Genomic DNA, 18756 nt, shown 5'->3' with positions numbered 1-18756 from the left:
GGTTGGCTTACAAGGATTAGAAACACCATCTTTAGTCGTGCAGGACTAATGAGCGTTACACCCAGGACGGTCAGGATGGCTGCCGCTAAACTTGACATGAACTTCAACATTGTGCGATCCTAAATCATTCGCTAGATTACGCGAGGTTTGATACAGCCATGAATGGATGCAGCTAACAGTTAAGTGAGGATTATCAATTGGATCAAAGGTGCATGCGTAATACTCTACTCTAATGATCACCTACACATACGTACTGGGCAGCTACTCTCTAGTCCCTCATTGATCATTCTGCTCACCTGAAACGCGTGATTTGGTAAGAGTGCCACGGTTTGTTGTAAAGCATGTACAGTCTGAAGCCTTTGACAGGCAAATGCCAGCTCCTGATCAGTATGTTCTACTTGTATTCGTAAGCCACCCTGAAAAATGACGGTATAGCTTGAATCAAGTAATAGAACTCGACTGATGCCATTACGTCTGGCCATAGCCAACTGAAACTTAAAACGCAGCTTCAACGTTACGCCATCTTCCTGGGCAGCCTCCCGTGTTCCAAACTGGATCATCAGATACAGTGCTGACGTGGAGGCGACAGGAAGCTGAGACTGTCTGATTCCTAGACAAAGAAGGCAGTGAAAGCCAAGAGTTGTACTGGGCATGGCGCTTCCAGTTCTTACCTACAAACAAGTCTAAAACCACATAAAGCTCAGGGGATGGGAGTTCGAACTCCTTTATACAACTAAACAAACAGATGTTACTCTGAGGGCTTTCTTCCCGGGAACACAGTTATGAACGACGAGCTACCTACAATTCCTGGATCAACCACTTCAAGGCCGATGCTACAGCAACGGTAAGGCTGGGCGTGAACGATCTAGGCCTGTTGACTGGTTTTCACATTTCATAATCTTGAACATTGGAAAGGATTGAGGGCTGGTAGATACCGCCAACTTACGGATTCTTTCCCTGTCAGTTACTTCTAAGAAGCAGCACCTCCACAACACATGACAATACAGTTTAACTCCTTTGAAGAACGACTGCGAGGATTTCCAAGTTTGCCAACACTGTTAGCGTAAATCTGAATTCCATGGAATTGTTGATACTCCGGTTGAGGATCAGTAAATTTAGTCGAGACCAGCCCCAACAACGAAATCGTTCTTTAGATTGTGAAAAAAAAAAAAAGATGAAAAAAAGATTTCCTTGGAATGACTAAAGAAACAATATAGTTATTAGTTCTACTGAAGGGATTGATGGCAACTTGATCGTTCTGAGCATTGATTGATCTGTACAGTAGTAGGAGGTCAGTAGGAGATAAGAGTGCCTTATCCCTTGACTTGCGTTCCCAAGATACCAGTGTCGGTAAAGGTTATTCTAATTGTGAAACAATGTGAGAACTATTATCCTGGTTCTGGAGGTGGTGGTTCAACTTTTCACTTCTTTCTCTACGATGTTCAATAAACGATAACGGACATTTGAGCCAGAAGTTGTCGCCGGTGTTCTATAATCCTGACTCTAAATGTTTCTTATGGCAAGGATGTCGTGACTGGAGGTTGCAGGGGAACTTTATCCACCTGCATTTATGGTTGAGGAGCTGGTGATACACCATGAGATAATTTCAAGTTCTCCGGGATGGAAGGATTCCGTTGTGGGAGTATACTTCTGAGAACGGGGAAGACGTGACGATAGATATCTTGATATTGGGAAGCAGAACAAAGTCAACTGGCTATCCTGTATCGAGTTGCAATTAGGATAGACAAACTTGTGTAGCTTTTCTTTGATAACAACTATTTCCAAAACAATAAAGCAATAAGTTGGACATGAGTATAGATGTGTTCCCAGGAAACTCCCGATGTACGTATTACCAGCAGACATTGCAACTCATCTTTATGGAGATACTAACAAGACGCCATTGCAACTGTTTATTGAGATAGACAGGCAATTTCTTTCTTTACCAGGTGTGTCTCAGATTTATAGTAGACGTGGAAATGTGAGAGTCAAACGGATTCTAATTGCCACGTCGGGAGAGTTTGGGGAGCATGGAAGAAGGAACTCAAGCAAGCGTTGACCTGTCTTGTTTCATTGTCTCTATACTATTTTGATCTTGATTGAAGAGTGAAAGGCACCAAAAGGGCAAATTGAAACACCGACAGTGAAGGATCGTTTCATTATCAACGTTAGATATCTAACTAGAACGACTGAAAACATTTAGAACTCTGGGTTTGTTGTCAGTTGAATCGGTGCTGTCTTCCGCGAGTGACCTCAGCGACCACTGACCTCAGCGACGATTGACCTCAGGTCTCAGCTTGCGCCAAGTATGAACAGTATGGTATTTTGAACTGAATTTAGAATTGGAACGATTTTGTAGTGTATCAAACATAAGTTTCATACTATGGTTAAGAATCTAACGCATCCCACAAATGAGGCTATCGCGAGATTCGCGACGCGAGGCTCAATTCCAACGCAACCCAACTCCAGCTGAGAGGACGCTTTTACGGTCGGAGAAGTTTGAATTCAATAGAAAGCGATATAAAGAATTCGATAATGATCATTGAATTGAGTTTAGAGCGGTCTTCATGCCAAAGGGTGTCTTATTAGAGGAGGCAAGTTCGCCACAAAAACCCAGGTTTTCTGCCCCACTATCTAGAATCTGAATTCTGTTCCACATCTCAAAAGGCAGAAGTTCATTTTCAGATTTTGGGTCTGTCTAACGGCTGTCTTCTCAACACTATCACTTACTACTTTCTTTCACTTTAAGACTTCCAGTAGACTTCCAGCAGAGTTCCATTAACACCCCAATTACTTAACTACTAACTGCCATTAATCTTAGTTAAACTCTGCAAACACCTCATTGTCCGAGTCCTCTTGCGAGTCTGGAATCTCCTCCTCCCATACCGACTCCAACTTCTTCTCCCAAAGGACCGAGATCTCGTCATCTTATGGTCAGGCATCAGAAGAATTGTGCTCTAAGTCTTAGGGCGCCAAAAATAAAGTAACCAAAGTATTAGTCTAAGGCAGCATAAGGTATCCAAATTAATTCGTCTCTTAGGCTTTCAGGACCAGTCACGGTAATTCAGAACTACGTGATACGAAGAAAATCAAGAGTTAGAAGCTACCATCGATGGTGGTTACAGGCGTCGGAAGGAAGATAACACCTGCTCAAGGTAGAAGAATATATGGGAATGTAAATTGTAGCTCCAGGATATAACATCCTCCTATTCGTTACGCTTTTCCGCCACACTCAACGCAATCCAAGTTCACCAAGAAACAAATCGGCAGCCTTTTCGCCAATTGCAAACGCTGTACTGGCCGTGTTAGCACCAACGTTGCCCGGCGTGATACTCATATCAGCAATCTTCAGCCTCTTTAACCCATAAACCCCAAGTCTTTCATCAACTACTCCATCCTTTTCCCTGGGAGCCATCTTGCACGTCCCCATGCTATGCCATAAAGAACCCACCTTCTCTCGGACAAATTGTTCAATGATAGCATCGTCTTCACTGGTGTACCGGATCGGAGGAATGTTCTTTCCCAACGGTTCGCTCACTTCGACACATGCTGCTTCGGACGTAGCTGGAAAGGGCGGGTGCCAGGATGCAAACTCGCCCCTGTAACAATCCATTCTGCGCATGACTTCCCTTTGTTTCTTGTAGCCCCAGATATGCTTCTTGACGTCGATGGAGTCTGCATCCGCTAAGAATCCAGTGTCGAAGTCAACAGGATCAGAGGGTGATTTGCCCCCAATGTGCACATGCCCGCGTGAAAAAGGGTAGGAAGTAAAGACAGACATGCCGAGGTATTGTTCCTTCTGCATATCAGGATCGTATCCAGGAAAGCTAGAAGGAGCCATAGTTAGTAATTGTTGGAGATCCCTAGTTCGCTTCACGTACCAGGTAATGAAAGCCATCAAAGCAAGTGGCTTGTCAAGCTTTTCTTTAAAATGAAGGTCCCAAGCGTTCTGGAACTCTGGTCCCAGAGCTGATACCTCTTCATCACTAGGGCGAATCTTGAGGCCTGCCTCTTGACCATTATGACCTAGAACAGGTGCGTTCTCCGCTATCAGTTTCTGGGGATCCGAGTATCCAAAGACAACCGCGTCGCTGGTCTCCTCGGGCCCAAGGCTCGTCTTGTAGGCGTAGTTCATAGCTTGGTGGTCTTCGTAGCCGGTCCCGACGCCGGGAAGATCTTCTACCAGAGGTATACCGAACTGGTTGAGTAAGGCTGCCTGACCAACACCTGATCTCTCAAGCAAAGTTGGAGAGCCAAACGCCCCGCAAGAAACAATGACTAGCTTTCTAGCCTTGACAGTTGTGCTTTGCCCAGAAGAGAATTCAGGGTTTGGCTGGCAAATGACTCCGACAGCAGTCTGCTCTTCAAAGATGACGCGCACAACTTCGGTTTCAACTGCCACATGTAAATTCGGATGTTTTCCATCGCGCAGTCTCGGATGGAGATAGCAATGAGCAGCATCTTGGCGCTTTCCGTCTTTCGAAACGTAACGCAAAGACTTCTGTACACCATCGATGGCACCTCGTTGAGTACTTTGAAGATCTTTGTTTTCACTCCAGCCCAATTCTTCGGTAGTGCTCAGAAAGTCATCCAAAGCTTTAGTGTATCTGTGCGAACCCTCGGATACATGGATTGGACCATTGGTGCCATGATGCTCTTCTACGCCGTCGCCGTAATATGTTTCGAACTTGGCGTATGTTAGCTCCAGTCCTTTAAGTTGAAAGTTCTATCGAGGTACCTTGTTCAAAAATGGACGGAGCTCCTTGGTCAACCAGCCGGGAGCCTCCCAGCTGTCGTAATCCGAGCCCTGGCCACGAGCATATGCCATGGTATTTATGCTTGAGCCGCCGCCGAGGACTCTTCCAGCGGGTACTGGTAGCGGCCGTTTGGCGATATCATCGGATGCTTTGGCCATATGAAAAGTGTTGTTCTTGCTGGTGGGGAGAAGGTTTCCAAGGAACAAGCCAGGGTGGACAATGCCCGGTTCATTGTAATTGTCGGGACCGGATTCTAGAACCAGGATGGAGAGTTCAGGATCTGCGTCGGATAGACGTGAGGCAATGACACAAGCAGTAGTGCCGCCTATGACACGGTCAGCTCTGTAAAATGTAACCTGTATTTTAATAATCTTTGTTGTTATGACAGTTAGGACTCACCTCCAGCGATGATAACATCGACTTCTCGTAACTCATGTGGCAACTGCTTGTAGATACCCATGATGATGGTGCTTTGGAAATAAATTGAGTTCAAAAGTGCAGTAATCTCCAAGGCATGCAAGTCCTTTTAACCTTTTTACATGAAGTCCATTTTCGCTATCAATGATTGCGTCACAGTAGATTGTGGGAATCAGTAGTGCGAGTGCGAGCTATAAGCCCCCGTAAGCAGGCATGCGTAGGAGCGTTAGCGCATCCTTCGCGGGAGATTTACAGCATTTATCAAGTATGGACCAATCTCTATCTGTGCTTACGGTAAAGTGGAGATTTACCAAGCTAGATCAGTCATGTCTCATTTTATTTGGGAATCAGAGATCCACGTACTGGGCTACCCTAGACGCGCTAAAGGATTTAATCCTCTTCAAGGGCTCACGTCAGCTTATCATCCTACGGCAGTTAAGCGCGGTTTCGACCAAAGGAGCCGATTAAACGGGTGGCAGATGTTCGATCAATCGGAGCAACGCATTTGCTGACACATGCAACCCTGGACTCTAGCCCAGTATGTCGCTGAACTACGGAGACTACGAAACATCTTGTTCCGGACCTTTTATTCCGGTACAAGGTTTTTGGTTACGGTGAAAAGCAGTCTTGTGGCCCTATTGAAAATGAAATATTGTACCCATCACTGTTCATTGACCCGTCCTTGATATTCATGATTGCCTCTCACTTTCGTGATGACACAATTGGCACCCCATGTCGCTAAACCACATAGAAACACGATAGCGAGAGCCGACGCTAACAGATTCCCCTGGTCTGATGCAAATGCAGAGAGGCTGATCGAGCGACATAGACCGAGAGAATTGCAACATAGTCCCTGACATTGTATGGAGTTAACAGAAAAGCAAGGAATGAGGGACCAAGTGGAGGAGTTTATATGGTTCCCTCAGATAGAATTTATAGCTTCTATAAACGAATGCTATCCTACTAAACTACTATTACCCAGCATCTGCCAGTTAAAAACAGCCTACCATTAAAGATAGAAGAACCACTGATTGGAGCTTCGGCAGCCATTATAATACAGAACAGGTTTAATCTCTAACCTTTAGTAAGACCTCTAGCTATAACAAACGAGATAAAAGCCGATGTGTAGAGGACGCCGCTAAAGATAATAAGGTTGCGATAATTGCTGCCACCAGCATCCAAGATCGCACCACCAATTGGCACACCTATCAAGGCACCAAAACTAGCGACCGAAAAGGCAGTCCCATTTCTCTTCCCGTAGTCCTCAATCGTACAGACCCGTGATATACATACCGGAGTTAGACTAATAGCAGCGCCAGACCAGAAACCAAAGAGAATTGTAAAGGCCGTGCTCTGCGCCTGATTTTCCGTAGCAGTAAGCCAAACCGTCCATATGAGCAAAGTACAGCAGAAGGCTGTAACGCACATTATGTTGAATGAACCGAAGCGGTCCGCTGCATATCCCGGCAATACCCGGCCAGGCACAGCTCCAACATTCAGCAGCACATTAAGCATATAGGCATCTCGCGGGTTAAAGCCGGTAGAGAGAGCATATGAGACAATGTACGTATAAGGAATGAAAACGGCAAACTCAATCAAGAAAACGCTGAGAGTTGTGACTCCAAAGTGCAGCTCTTTCAGAGCTTTCCAATCTATGGATGCACCCGCTCGCTTGTTATTTGGCAGACGTTTCCGCAAGGTCAAGCAGGCAACGCAGAGTAGGCAGAGACAGATAAAGGCGACAATGCGAAGAGCCCAGGGGAACCCGATCTGAGGGGCCAGGTATAGCACGATCAGAGGGAATAATATACCTCCCAGTCCACCTGCTGTGCAGGCCAGGCCAGTCGCCAAGGCACGGCGCTTGTCAAACCAGTGGCCGATAGCTGCTAGGCTTGGGTTGAAAAGGAGAGAAGCTGATATGCCACCGAGAACTCCAAAAGACAAGAGAACCTGGTAAAACTCTGTAGCGTCACTTATTAGCTGCATACATGATAGAGTGGCTGGAAGGGCACAGACCTGTTGAGAAGCTCATGAAAACCAGAGACAAAACTATGCCGATTGATCCAGGGATTATAAGAAACCGTATGTCGTACGCGTCAAAAATCGGTCCTGTTCCACGGTCAGGCTATGACAGAATCCAATAAAGCTGAGCACCCTTACCAACTTGGGCTCCGCATAAGTAGAGGAAGAAAGCGTAGCAACTGAAAATCCATCCTATCTGGGATTCAGGCAAGCCCTTCAGCTCATGTTCTATGATCCAGGCCTGGAGAACAGCATGCGTGTTTAGAAGACCCATCGAGGGCACCATTGCGCACCAGGCTCCCAGGACAGTCAGCCATGCTTTAGTGCCGCCTTCTGGGTGCTCGTAACCTTCTTCGGAAAGGTATGCGTCTACCAAACAGTCAATATTGTACGCTCGCCTTCATTGAGCTTGGGGTTAAAAGGTGAGTGACACCACGACGTACCTTCCGCGGTCGAGGCATCCTTGTCATTACGTCTCTCTATAGGCTCGGGCCCTCGCTGGCGCTGACTGGTTTCTGTTTCGTAGAACATGATACGTTGAATTGTGCCGATCCAGAATTAGCTCGACTACAAAGGCTGATTGATTGAATGATGGCTTTGGTTCTGCCTTTACCTCTGATGAAGAAAAGCAGTCAACTTAAATACCTACATTTTCATTTCAATCGGCGCTAAGATTATTCTGAATTGCACTCTTAGTAAGAACCCCGTTTTAAGATAATTCGGCGAAAACGAAGATGTTCCCTTTCCTTTTTTTTTCTTCTTTTCGGCGAAATAGTGGCCACGCTTGTCCACTTCGACGCATGACACTTTTTCGCCGAGAAGCAATCACTCTTAAAGATTACTCTTGTCTTACTTTATTAAAACACAATGAACAGGGTTCAATGGGGCCGATAGGCCGGATTAGTAACGTATCAACGCATGAGCACAGCACATTGCTTCTGGTCAGGTCATAGTATAGCAAATCATTCCTCACTCTTACACGACTAAAGATCAAGAGTCTCTTAGCATTACTTATAAATATATCTTTATATCTTTTTAAACAAAAATTTCAACTTGTAGCTTCTTTGTTATCACCTCGCTTGTACTTCATGTTTGTCTTCCAATTAATGATTGATCATGCCTTCAGTATTAGTGAACTACTTAAAGCGCGCCTTGTCATCTTTCCTCTGCCTCCTACGGAAGAGTCCGCTTGACTTGTTCCGATTGCTTTGCAGCATCCCAAGGAACAATAACGTCGGGAAAAGGTCAAGTGCCAAAGCCAGAGGTAGGGGTGGTGTATGATGATGCAGTGTCAGAAATTTCACCACTTCTTCCTACTCGAACCAGTGCAGCAGACCTCGAAGCAATCGAACGACGATCTGAGACAAGAAAATGACATATGGAGCTGAGTACAAGCTTTGTAAAGACTCAACGGGTCTCGGGTTCCTGCTGCAAAGCTTGTTGTACGTGCGCAGAGAGGTGGAAAGTTTCACCCAGCCCATTCCAGTAGTAGCAATCCAACTGAAGCTTCGCTAATAGGAACGGAGGAAATGCCCTGTGTTGATAACGGAGCAGTTGTCGCCACTTCTCCAGCAAGGCCTTTGCCTTGGCAGCCCTGGGGGGGTCTGGCGCTTGCACCAACAATAATGTAAAAAAGTTGGATATCGAAGCAAAGCTTTGCCGAGACCCTGGTAATGTCAGCCGAAACGCCATTGACCGTCGTGATTTAGACTTACATGAGTACCAGAACTGACTATAAGCTGCGTAGTCAAGACAGGAGATGAAGTCTGTTATACTTGTAGTGCAACTTATAGCTGCTTCATAAAGCTCTGTTACAACAGTGCTATTCTCCCCCATTAAATCGTTGACGGGAACCTCCATGGCTGGGAGGTAGTCAAAACCCCAGTCAAATCTCTGAATAGATTTGTAGCCGACTCCGATATGTCTTGAATATGGATTACTTGTGAGGGATCAGAGGAGCGGACCGTCGTGCGTAGCAAAGCCCGCCAGATGTACATTAGAAGGACCAGATAGGCGTGGTATATTGTTGATGGCAGTGTCTCGGGTACTCCAGCGCTCATCTCGCGTACTGAAGGGCCACCAGTGAGCATTGGTAAAGACTCGCGCCAAGTACGAAGGCTCTGCAATAGAGGTTTCGCTATTTCTACTGAAGCGGAAATGTCCTCGGCAAGGTTTTGACTTGCTCTGAGGGAGCTGAATATCTGTTTAGTGTAGAAAGGACAATGTGGAAACATTAGGACATACTATAGCTTTTCCTGTACCGACTCAGCAATAACAGCAAGACTAGTCATACTCTTGAAAGTATCTTCTACTTTGGAACCAGGATTGGAGCCAGCGTAAGAAGGAGTCATAAAGTCGGAATCTACCAGCTGGCTGACATCCCACTCTGACGAGCGAATATACGGCGACGACCGAACGTCAAAGATATCCACTTATCCTCGTTGTAAATCGCCCACCATAGCCTTCTTCTAATCCTTTTCTCATAATCTGGCAGGCCAAATAGCCGGCACTCGAGATTGAGTCCTAGAGAATTCGCTACACCAACCATCATGCCCATGAGGGACCATGTCGAGGCAGCCTCGGCGACAACGTCGCGCTGGCTATTTTCTATCTGACGGTGAATGTAGAGGATACCGGCTTGTAGTATAGACAATTGCGGGTAAGGGCTGTCCTTGATGACCAGTCTGTGCACAAACTGCCAGAGTTTGGAGATGGGGGGTTTTTCGTGGGCAGCCGTGAGTGACAAGTAGTCATCTTCCGCAGCGAAAGAAAAAGCAGTGGCATATATAGCAGCAAGCAAGTGCGCAGGAATCCTTCCAAGTACGTGAGGCTCTGGGATATCCTGCTCCTTGCCGAGACCGAGATGGCTCCTTGAGAGGATTGGTAATATTGGGAACACACGCTTCATGAACCTGGCTCCACCGTTTAGCCAAGTTATTGAGTTAAAGAAAAGAAGATAAAATCATAATGCTTACAGACGCAAGAGCCTTTGTCCGTGATTGAGGGGTACCATTGTGGCCAGCTCAGCTCGCAAGTTTTGATCCTGTGCAGCTTCGTTTTCTATACTTGTTGCATCTTGTTGGGTAACGACAAAATGCGCAGGGATTAGTTCACGAGTGGGGACTCCACCGGCGTTTCGAAAATGGACGTTGAAAAACTTCTGGAATCCATAATCGTCGAATTTGCAGTGTCTTAGTAGCCAGGGATCAACATCCGATGAGACGCCACAAAGTTGATAACGGTAACCTTGCATGTTTTCCAGGCTCTGAGAGATTTGAGTAAGAGGACTCTGAGCTGGAAGAATCGTGTTGATGGGTGTAGGTACAGCAGTACTCCATTGCTGGCTCTGGTCGTCAGCTCTAATAGGCTCGTCGACCGCAACGGGGAATATTTCGGGCAATATCAAAGGTTCAGTGCGGTGGTGTGGTTCCGCAACAGGTGAACTTGGCAGAGGTGCATTCACTGGCGTATGCATCTCCTGGTCGGAAGTCGATGGTGAGCAGGTGGCGTCTATCTCAACTACTTTTAGGCTGCTAGGATCTGAGAAAATGCACCAAGCGTTGCTACGCTGGCAGCGTTGGCAAGGTGGTTGTTGGCCGTCCATCTGACATTTCAGTTTCCTTTCACGGCATCGATCGCAGGGGCGCCGACGGTGCCTAGACCGATATGTTCTAGTTGAAGGCGGCATTTTAGATGTGTATGCTATAGCGAGTCGACTTAGAAGGCGGATACGGGGGCAAAGTTGTTAATGTGGCGGCTCGGGGAATGTTACGACTAGTTAAGTCGGAGGCCGAGAAACGACTGTAATGACATTTCGCCGAATTACTAAGCGGCGCGCCCACCCGGCGCCCCCCTTCATACGTTCAAACTCCACCAGACACACTTCCCCACAGTACAATTAGCCCGTGCCGCTTTTCGAAGTTGGTAGTTTGGCTAATTGATGCGGTCTGCCAAGCAAATACTGATTGATATCTTAACTTTGATCCTAGGTTCAATAAGCTCCCATGATTTCTAGAATGTAGCACGGCGAAAGGCGGTCGCTACAGCGAAATGAACGGGACCATGTCCTTTGTCTTAATGTAAGAACCATACTCTACTACAGCTACTTACATATCCCTCATAGGTACATGTGCTTCTGCTCCTTCAACGTCGGCCACGACGTAGGAAACTTTGGATCCGTCCAATGGATGCAATTCGGTCGACAGTTTGGTGCCTGCGACATGACAGGAAAGTGTTCTTACAACCATAGCTTTCCGCCATCATGACCTCTGTCCCGTTCTTCGGAAAGGCTCTAGGTATTGTAATATGTGTTGTTATCGCTGAGAGATAGCGTAGGAAGGTTGCTATCATGGGATTGATTATTACTTCCGTCGTGTAAATTTACCTACTCTCCTATGATTGAGTACGCTAACCATTGATAGTGGTGCTATCCTTCAGACCTCTTGTTCAGTTCACTATTGGTCGTTTCATCTCGCTTGGTATAACGGTCATTACCACTGTTGTCGTTCCCAGCCATCAATCTAAGACCGCTCCAAGGCTATTTATGGCCTAATGACCTCGTTACTGCAGATTATAATCCATGATCTATGGATTTTCACGTTGTTATAATTTTCTACTATATTCTCATGTTGTTGCAACTAAACGAGCGCGATAACGAGGTAACAGAGTCCCAACCATTGAAGTATTTGAGTCAAGCATTCTAGCTAAGTGTCTAGCTAAGCGTCCTAACTAAGCTACCCAACTGGGTGTCCTGACCGAGCGTCTCAACCGAGCGACCGAACCGAACGACCCGATTCCCACCCGAGCATCCTAACTAATTGGGCACCTCACAGCTTGAAAAAGCATAATTACTTTATTTGTTAGGGAAGAAGAGGCACAGGGACAGTACAACTATAAAACCCCAGATTTCCTCCACACCACCCAGTGTTTTAAAGACATCTATTTGAGTTTTGAAGGTCAGTCATCAAGTCGTACAGTTTTAAAGACATCAGGTCCAGGGCTATAGTTAAGGCCCACAGATCGTCGCAGCTATAACGTTGCATGCTGCTGATATAAATAACACTGGTGCCGCCTAGCTTTATTCCACTCTGCAGTCTTGCTATTCCTTTCTTCTCTTACATACATAGAGTTCCTTGGACAAATCAGCCTCGCCACGGCATGTCAAGTCTTGAATAGTTTAAAGTAGCCTGCAGGCCCAGCCTGCTAGTGTGGTGCGGTCGGCTAGGGGATTCGGCTGGGGATGAAATGTCCAAACCGTCGGGTATGTGGAGGGCATGGCGTTTTGCTAGGCGCCTTGGCTAGACCTAAGCACCCCAGACCCACCGCTAAAAGACTAAATTTTCCCCGCACTGCCAGGAAGCACGAGAGATCGGGACTGTGGGGGAAAACCTTATCTTGGCAGCTTCTGGGACTGGTACATACAAAAGGTTCAGGTGACCGCCGATGGTTATGTCCAGGTCCTCACGCAGACAGTCAGACAGTTGGTACTGCAACCTTCAACACAAAAGCAATGTCCGACACCAAAGCAGATTTTGTCTCGCACGTCGAGGACAACCACAGCAGCAGCGGCCATCCTGAGAAGGTCGTGGTTGGTGACTCTGCCAAGCACATTGCCGGCGATGCACTGCTCCTCGATAGCCAGGGCAACGTCCGCAACCTGCCAATCCCATCCAACGACCCCAACGATCCCCTCAACTTTAGGTTAAGGGAGAAGGCAACTGTTGTCTTTAGCTGCTGCTGGTTCTGTAAGTCCAGGTCAGGGCCGGTGGGCCTCTTCCTAACACAGCAACCCTCTGTGCGGACTCTTGCTGATTACTTGACCTTCTTATTTTCTAGCACTCCTTAGTTTGTCTTTGGCCGGTGGCCTTGGTCCTATTCTGGGTGTCTTCTTTGGAATGTACATGCCGCAGGGTTACAGCGATGGCGACGTTGTCTACCTCCTTACGATTCCTTCCTTGTGCATCGGTCTCGGCAACTACATTGTTCTCCCCCTCGCTCTCGCCTTCGGCCGCCGCCCTGTCTTCCTCGCATCTATCATTGTCCTGCTTGCCTCTTTGGTCTGGGCTGCTGTCAATAACTCGTACCAGAGCCACCTTGGTGCCCGTATCGTGCAAGGACTTGCCACTGGCGCAACTGAATCTGTCCTGCCGCTCATGCTCACTGAGGTTACTTTCCTCCACCAGCGTAACCGCGTCTTCGGTCTGTACTGGATGACTCAAACTGTGTTCTCCGGCATCCTCAATATCACCTGCTCCTACATTAACGCGGCCCTCGGCTGGCGCTGGTATTATTGGATTTTTGTCATCCTTATTGGCATCGGTTTTGTTGTCGCCTTTTTCGGCGCTTACGAGACCCGCTTTGCCCGTCCCGCCATGAGCATCGACGGAGTCGTTGTCTACACCGATGACTTTGGCGTCACCCACGTCGTCGCTGCTGAGGAGGTACGAAGCCACCCCGAACTCCAAGCGCAGGGCCTCGCTGGCGCTCCTGATGACACCGCCTACGATGGCCCGATGCCCAGCTTCAAGAGCCGCCTTGCTCTATTCGGCAAGCCCCACCCCACGCCTGGCAAGATTATGCTCAACTCGCTGCTCGCTATGGTCAGGTCCCTGGCCTCGCCTGCGATCATGTTCGCCGTACTAATCAGCTCCGTTGTTCTTGCCGGTACCATCGATATGTCGCTGATTTACGCTAATGCTCTCTCTGCCTATGGCTGGGCCAAGCAGGACCTCGGTCTTATCAATGTTGGCGCCATCATTGGCTCAATGCTTGGCTCTGCGTACGCTGTGCTCGTTGGCGATAACATGATCCTCTGGCTGGCCCGACGTAACAACGGCGTGCACAAGCCTGAGCACCACCTTATCGTCCTTGCGCCCCCAGCTATCCTTGGCTTTGCTATGCTACTCCTCTTTGGTTTCACCGTCGAAGGCTACAGTAATGCCTGGGGCTTGGTCCTTGCCTACAGCTTATATCAGCTTACCTTTGTTGCCGTACTTATTGTCTCTACCACCTTCGCCTCGGAGGTGTGGCCCAAGCACCCTGGCCCAGCCCTCGTTATGGTTATTGGAAGCAAGAACATCCTCTCCTTTTGCCTTACCTTCGCTTTCAATCCGATGGTGGCTGCTGGTGGTGTTGTGTGGACCTTTGGTGTTATCGCTGGTATCTTTGGTGGCTGCTTCGTTCTAGGAATCCCAGTCTACTTCCTTAACGCTAGGTGGCGCAAGAATGTTAGTAAAAATGACACTTCTCAGGATATGTAACGAAGAGTAATGAAATATCTTTATAAACTCTATCTAACAGAGAATTAAGATATAGATAAGGCCAATTAGTAAATGTTACTATATTGTTTTATCTATATACTTTGAACAATTTTAGTAAGACTCTTTTAGTTATCCCTAAAGTAAGCGGCCTGGAGCTGTTCTTCAATCTGAAGACCAATTCCCGCTGTACTAAACATAAGTCTTAAATCTTCCACGATGGTACCTGGCACTTCCCAAGCAGCGAAATGCCCCCCTTTCTCGTGTTCGGCTTGATAAACAATTGGACCGAGAGTTTGGTTCCAAGACTTGGGAAGCAAGATCAGGTCATTCAAAAACCTGGAGATTCCCAGTGGTACTTCCATATAAGCCCCTGCAGCAGCAAAGGCTGGTGGGTCACAGTGCTCAAACGTGTAATAAACCTTGCTGGATGCATCGGGACCGGGTGTGCAGAAATAGTAGATACTAACCCAAGTTAAGATCTCTTCGTCGGTCCAAAAGTAGTCGTCACTCCAGTCGTGGAGCTTCTCATATATCCAAGCCAACAGGCCTACAGGGCTGTCTCTCAGTGAATAGCCTATCGTCATTGGTTTCGTCGATTGTAGTTTGTAGTAACCGCTACCTTCTTTATCAAAAGCCGCGGCTCGGACAAGTCCTCGCTGCTCAATCTCAGTAAGGGGAGTTGTCAAGCTTTGTGCGTGTAAGTCCGGGTGGGTCTCTTCGGTGGGCTGGCTTGGCAATGGGGTGTTGGTGTGATGCGCCAGGCAGCGAGACGGACCAAACAGCTTAGCCATGTACCGCGATATGAGACCCCCAGCATCTCCGCCTTGGATGACTACATATCTTAGTAAATGAACAGTAATTGTTGATGTAGGGAGAAGCATACCGTAGTGGTGATATCCAAGAGTTTGCATGAGTTTATCATATACCTCCGCGTGGTGTTCAAGGCCAAATCCCACCCACATATCGTTAGCACCAATGTGGAGATTGTGATTATATCAGAGTCTGTAGACTCACCTTGCTAGGAGACGAGAAGCCAAAGTCAATCAGACTTGGTGCGACAACATGGAAGGTCGGTCCAGCCTTGTCATCACCTTGAACAAGAGGATCAATAATCCTGGCGACCTCATAAAAGCTTCCAGGCCAGCCATGGAGAAAGAGGAGAGGAATGGCGTCTGCTTTGGTGCTTTTCTTGTGAACAAAGTGAATGTCAAACGCCCCAAAGTCACTGATGTCAATGGGAGTCATGAACTGAGGAAGCTGATTAAGCCGAGCTTCGACATCGCGCCAGTTGTAGACAGTCTGCCATGCATTTACCAACCTTTTGATCTCACCAACAGGTGGACCTTTGGTCCAAGAGTCTTTTTCGAGGTCGTCCTGGTCTGGAAAGTCAGCAAGAGCTAACTTTTGCATGAGGCGCTCTAGGCTGGAGGGGGAGATGTTGATCTTGTAAGGCTTGATGGAGGTCATGATGGTTGAGAAATCAGAGTTGAAATATTTGATTGCGTAGCAAACTTTCTTATAACAGTGTGGCTGTAAATTAAAAAGATGCGAATGGTTCTTTTTGTTTGTTGTATTGAGGAGCGACCTGTCTCTTATACACAAACCTGTAAGCACAAGATGGTCGTACAAGTCTAAGAGCAGCGATATCATAGACCTCACCCGGACCAATGGTTGAATGACAATGGACTGTGCCTCATCGCCGTGTCTGAAATTACGCCCACGCCAATCATATTCTCACACGAGATCCACACAGCTTACTCCTACATCACGACTGTCAGCAAATGGCACCTTTTGCCTCAAGATACCAACAGCAAACGACATAGGAACTTCAGGGCCTCGTCGGGTATCGCTTGTGCCCACCGAAGCGATGAACCAAACGGGCGTGGGTGTGAGCAAAAGGCGTCAAGGCGCCCGTGGAATGCCCAAAGTCAAAAGTGGTTGCAGAACATGCAAGTGAGCAGCTCCAACGCCGCATTCGGTTCGAGGAAGTAGAAGTGACTAATGAATACTATAGAACCCGGCGTAAGAAGTGCGACGAGAAGAAGCCGGCCTGTGCTCGTTGTATACAAGGCGGTTGGCATTGTGACTTTCTCTTCGTACCCATGCACGAACGTATCGCAGGAGCATCCACCGTGGTAGGCATAGTAGAAGGATACAATCCTCTCGGTCGACAAGAGGATGATGTGGCGTCATGGACAGATACATCCTACGTCAGATCGCCTAGGAAAATCTCGGTATTGCCATCTCATCTAAGAAATCTCAATTGGCTCCAAACAGGATTGTTCGACTACTTCCGAGCTGTGTGCGCTCCCGAATTCTCATTGTACTTTATGTCTAATGATTGGGAACGCCTCATCCTTCAAACAGTATACAGCGAACCCTGGGCCCTCAAAGCTGCTCTGTCCATAAGTACACTCAGCCGAAATCATTACACGCCGGAACAAATAAACCTCCTAGGTGCCTCACCCTTCGAGTATGCAATGGTCTGTTATAACCAGGCCATCGTTACTTTAAATAGCACACTGGGAACATCAGTGAATGGCTCTTATCTTGCAGTAATTGGGGCCATTCTGTTCGTCACGATAGAGTTCCTACAAGAGACACCCGCACCGGCATATTACCCAAAAGAAGGAGTAGTCCGAGGTTACATACAAACCCACATACAAGGCGGATTGGCAATCTTGAGAAATGCTCAGCCTCGAAGCGATTTGGAACATTTGACAGAAGCCCTAACACTCCTTCAATACCAAGAACAACAATTTCATTTATTTCACATAGCAAATCAACAATGAGGTCTGTGTATTACCTAACGCGAGATTGCTCTCAATAGTCCCATTCACAACACATCCCAGGCCTTAAGCTGAAAGTTAATGGAATAGGGTTATAGATCTAGATCATCTACTTGAAAGACACCCGTTTAAGTTCATCTAACTAGTCGAAAGTCGCTGCCAATATGCCAGTTCTACTATGGCAGTTAAAGTACATAAAGGATTGATCAGCCTTGCGCAACACCATAAGCTCATGCCAGAGATTCAGGTTCGCTTCCTCGCCCTCCCTCTCCATCCGATTGAAGTGATTAATCTGTGTACCAAAGATCTCCTTATGCTTAGGAGTGAGGGACCATTTCTCCAGATGCTCTAACGACTCCCACATACTGATGCTCCATGTCTTGCCAATTGGATTCCCATCATCGTCTTCTACCCGCAGATATCTGTTAGAGAAGCATCCAAAGTGCTGACTGTTCTTTGTAAGCTCCTCCATTCCGCTGTCCAGAGTTGGCTTGATCTCTGTGTTGTATGATTTGATCTCTGCTGGTGTACTGTTCTCCCAGACTTGACCCGAGCGAATAAGGCAAAGGTTTTCGTGGGGCTCTATAGATATAAGCTTCCCACGAGGGTCTGACGAGAAGTCGTCATCTTTGAGTGATGGCCAGCCGTCTGGTTCCAGAGTATCCGTCTGTGATCTCGGAATGCGGTCTCGAGCCGATCCCCAATACTCATGAGTATCAGTCTCGCCACTCATTGACTCTGCGATGACTGAGTAGCCCTCTGGAATCGGTAAAGCAAATGTAGTCTCAGTATCAGTGATCGGGACTGTATACAGCTCTCTGAATACCCCGATGTTGGAAGCAGGACATAGCCCTACGTACCACCAATCTGGAGGCAGTGCAGCTTCCCATTGTCTATAGGTCGCGACATCTTTCCAATACAGAGTGAAGACTATGTTGCGATACCCACTGGAGTCTGTGAAGCTCGATCGTACGTGGTGATGAGGCCCTAATTTGTTTTGAATGGCCCGGCGAATTGTGTCGATCGCGTCTGTTGGGTCGGTTGGGGGAAGGTACTGAATACCGAGGTCGATTGTCACAATGGCCGTTGTCTCTTTCGGGAAGCGTGCGGAGTGAGACGCTTGTTGAGGGCCTCTGAAGCAACGAGGATGATGGAGCGGCTGCGTGCGATTGACTTTGAGATGGTTTGGGATGGCAGGCTCCAAACAGGGCCTCTTCTCCGCACTGTTGCAGTATTAATACAACTGCTAACCACCACAAAGCATTTCTTGTCACATTGGAAACAAGTTGAAATGGTAGAACATACCTCAAGACAGTCATGTTCAACTTCCAGTAGGCGAGACGGTTGTCACTGGTGTTAAGATATTGGAAGCAGAACACAGATAATAAGAAGGGAATAATTGAAATCAGTTGCAGAAATGCGTTCAACTCTCCAGATAAGTAATGCCATGTCCTGCTATTGAGTGACCATTCCTTTGCGCTAAGTTAGACGTTGATGCCGCGCCGAAAGCGGAAT

At 47.4% G+C, this 18756-nt stretch overlaps 7 protein-coding genes across 7 annotated transcripts; 2 read left to right on the top strand and 5 right to left on the bottom strand.

Moving 5' to 3' along the window:
• Positions 1–3172: 3172 nt before the first annotated feature.
• B0J16DRAFT_285924 (putative glucose dehydrogenase) lies at positions 3173–5217 on the bottom strand (the record flags this gene model as incomplete). Its single annotated transcript, XM_046124065.1, has 4 exons — positions 3173–3824; positions 3879–4684; positions 4736–5079; positions 5154–5217. The coding sequence occupies 4 exons, from the start codon at positions 5212–5214 to the stop codon at positions 3230–3232; spliced, it is 1806 nt and encodes a 601-aa protein (XP_045982198.1). The 3' UTR covers positions 3173–3229.
• Positions 5218–6245: 1028 nt separating this feature from the next.
• On the bottom strand, positions 6246–7724 carry B0J16DRAFT_383612 (major facilitator superfamily domain-containing protein; the record flags this gene model as incomplete). The annotated part of the gene is made up of 4 exons (XM_046131351.1): positions 6246–7132; positions 7188–7280; positions 7332–7562; positions 7637–7724. The coding sequence occupies 4 exons, from the start codon at positions 7722–7724 to the stop codon at positions 6246–6248; spliced, it is 1299 nt and encodes a 432-aa protein (XP_045982197.1).
• An 876-nt stretch (positions 7725–8600) lies between these two features.
• B0J16DRAFT_362356 (fungal-specific transcription factor domain protein) lies at positions 8601–10921 on the bottom strand (the record flags this gene model as incomplete). The annotated part of the gene is made up of 6 exons (XM_046129801.1): positions 10169–10921; positions 9597–10105; positions 9438–9555; positions 9134–9386; positions 8909–9086; positions 8601–8860 (listed from the first exon to the last, which is right to left on the bottom strand). The coding sequence occupies exons 1-6, from the start codon at positions 10879–10881 to the stop codon at positions 8601–8603; spliced, it is 2031 nt and encodes a 676-aa protein (XP_045982196.1). The 5' UTR covers positions 10882–10921.
• A 1781-nt stretch (positions 10922–12702) lies between these two features.
• On the top strand, positions 12703–14452 carry B0J16DRAFT_383610 (major facilitator superfamily domain-containing protein; the record flags this gene model as incomplete). Its single annotated transcript, XM_046131350.1, has 2 exons — positions 12703–12937; positions 13029–14452. 2 exons carry the CDS (start codon positions 12703–12705, stop codon positions 14450–14452), a joined length of 1659 nt encoding a protein of 552 aa, XP_045982195.1.
• Positions 14453–14577: 125 nt separating this feature from the next.
• B0J16DRAFT_319366 (Alpha/Beta hydrolase protein) lies at positions 14578–15919 on the bottom strand (the record flags this gene model as incomplete). Its single annotated transcript, XM_046125514.1, has 3 exons — positions 14578–15284; positions 15336–15378; positions 15467–15919. 3 exons carry the CDS (start codon positions 15917–15919, stop codon positions 14578–14580), a joined length of 1203 nt encoding a protein of 400 aa, XP_045982194.1.
• Positions 15920–16133: 214 nt separating this feature from the next.
• B0J16DRAFT_319365 (uncharacterized protein) lies at positions 16134–16861 on the top strand (the record flags this gene model as incomplete). Its single annotated transcript, XM_046125513.1, has 3 exons — positions 16134–16405; positions 16467–16752; positions 16820–16861. The coding sequence occupies 3 exons, from the start codon at positions 16134–16136 to the stop codon at positions 16859–16861; spliced, it is 600 nt and encodes a 199-aa protein (XP_045982193.1).
• Positions 16862–17383: 522 nt separating this feature from the next.
• On the bottom strand, positions 17384–18560 carry B0J16DRAFT_319364 (heme-containing dehydratase protein; the record flags this gene model as incomplete). The annotated part of the gene is made up of 2 exons (XM_046125512.1): positions 17384–18464; positions 18547–18560. 2 exons carry the CDS (start codon positions 18558–18560, stop codon positions 17384–17386), a joined length of 1095 nt encoding a protein of 364 aa, XP_045982192.1.
• Between the last annotated feature and the right edge of the window lie 196 nt (positions 18561–18756).

The sequence above is a fragment of the Fusarium flagelliforme genome (genome assembly GCF_020744385.1).
Source record: "Fusarium flagelliforme strain FIESC 12 MPI-CAGE-AA-0113 chromosome Unknown B0J16scaffold_4, whole genome shotgun sequence".
In the NCBI taxonomy this organism is placed as follows: Eukaryota; Fungi; Ascomycota; class Sordariomycetes; order Hypocreales; family Nectriaceae; genus Fusarium; species Fusarium flagelliforme.
Note: the sequence above shows the minus strand (reverse complement) of the source record. Positions and strands in the feature narration are given on the sequence as shown.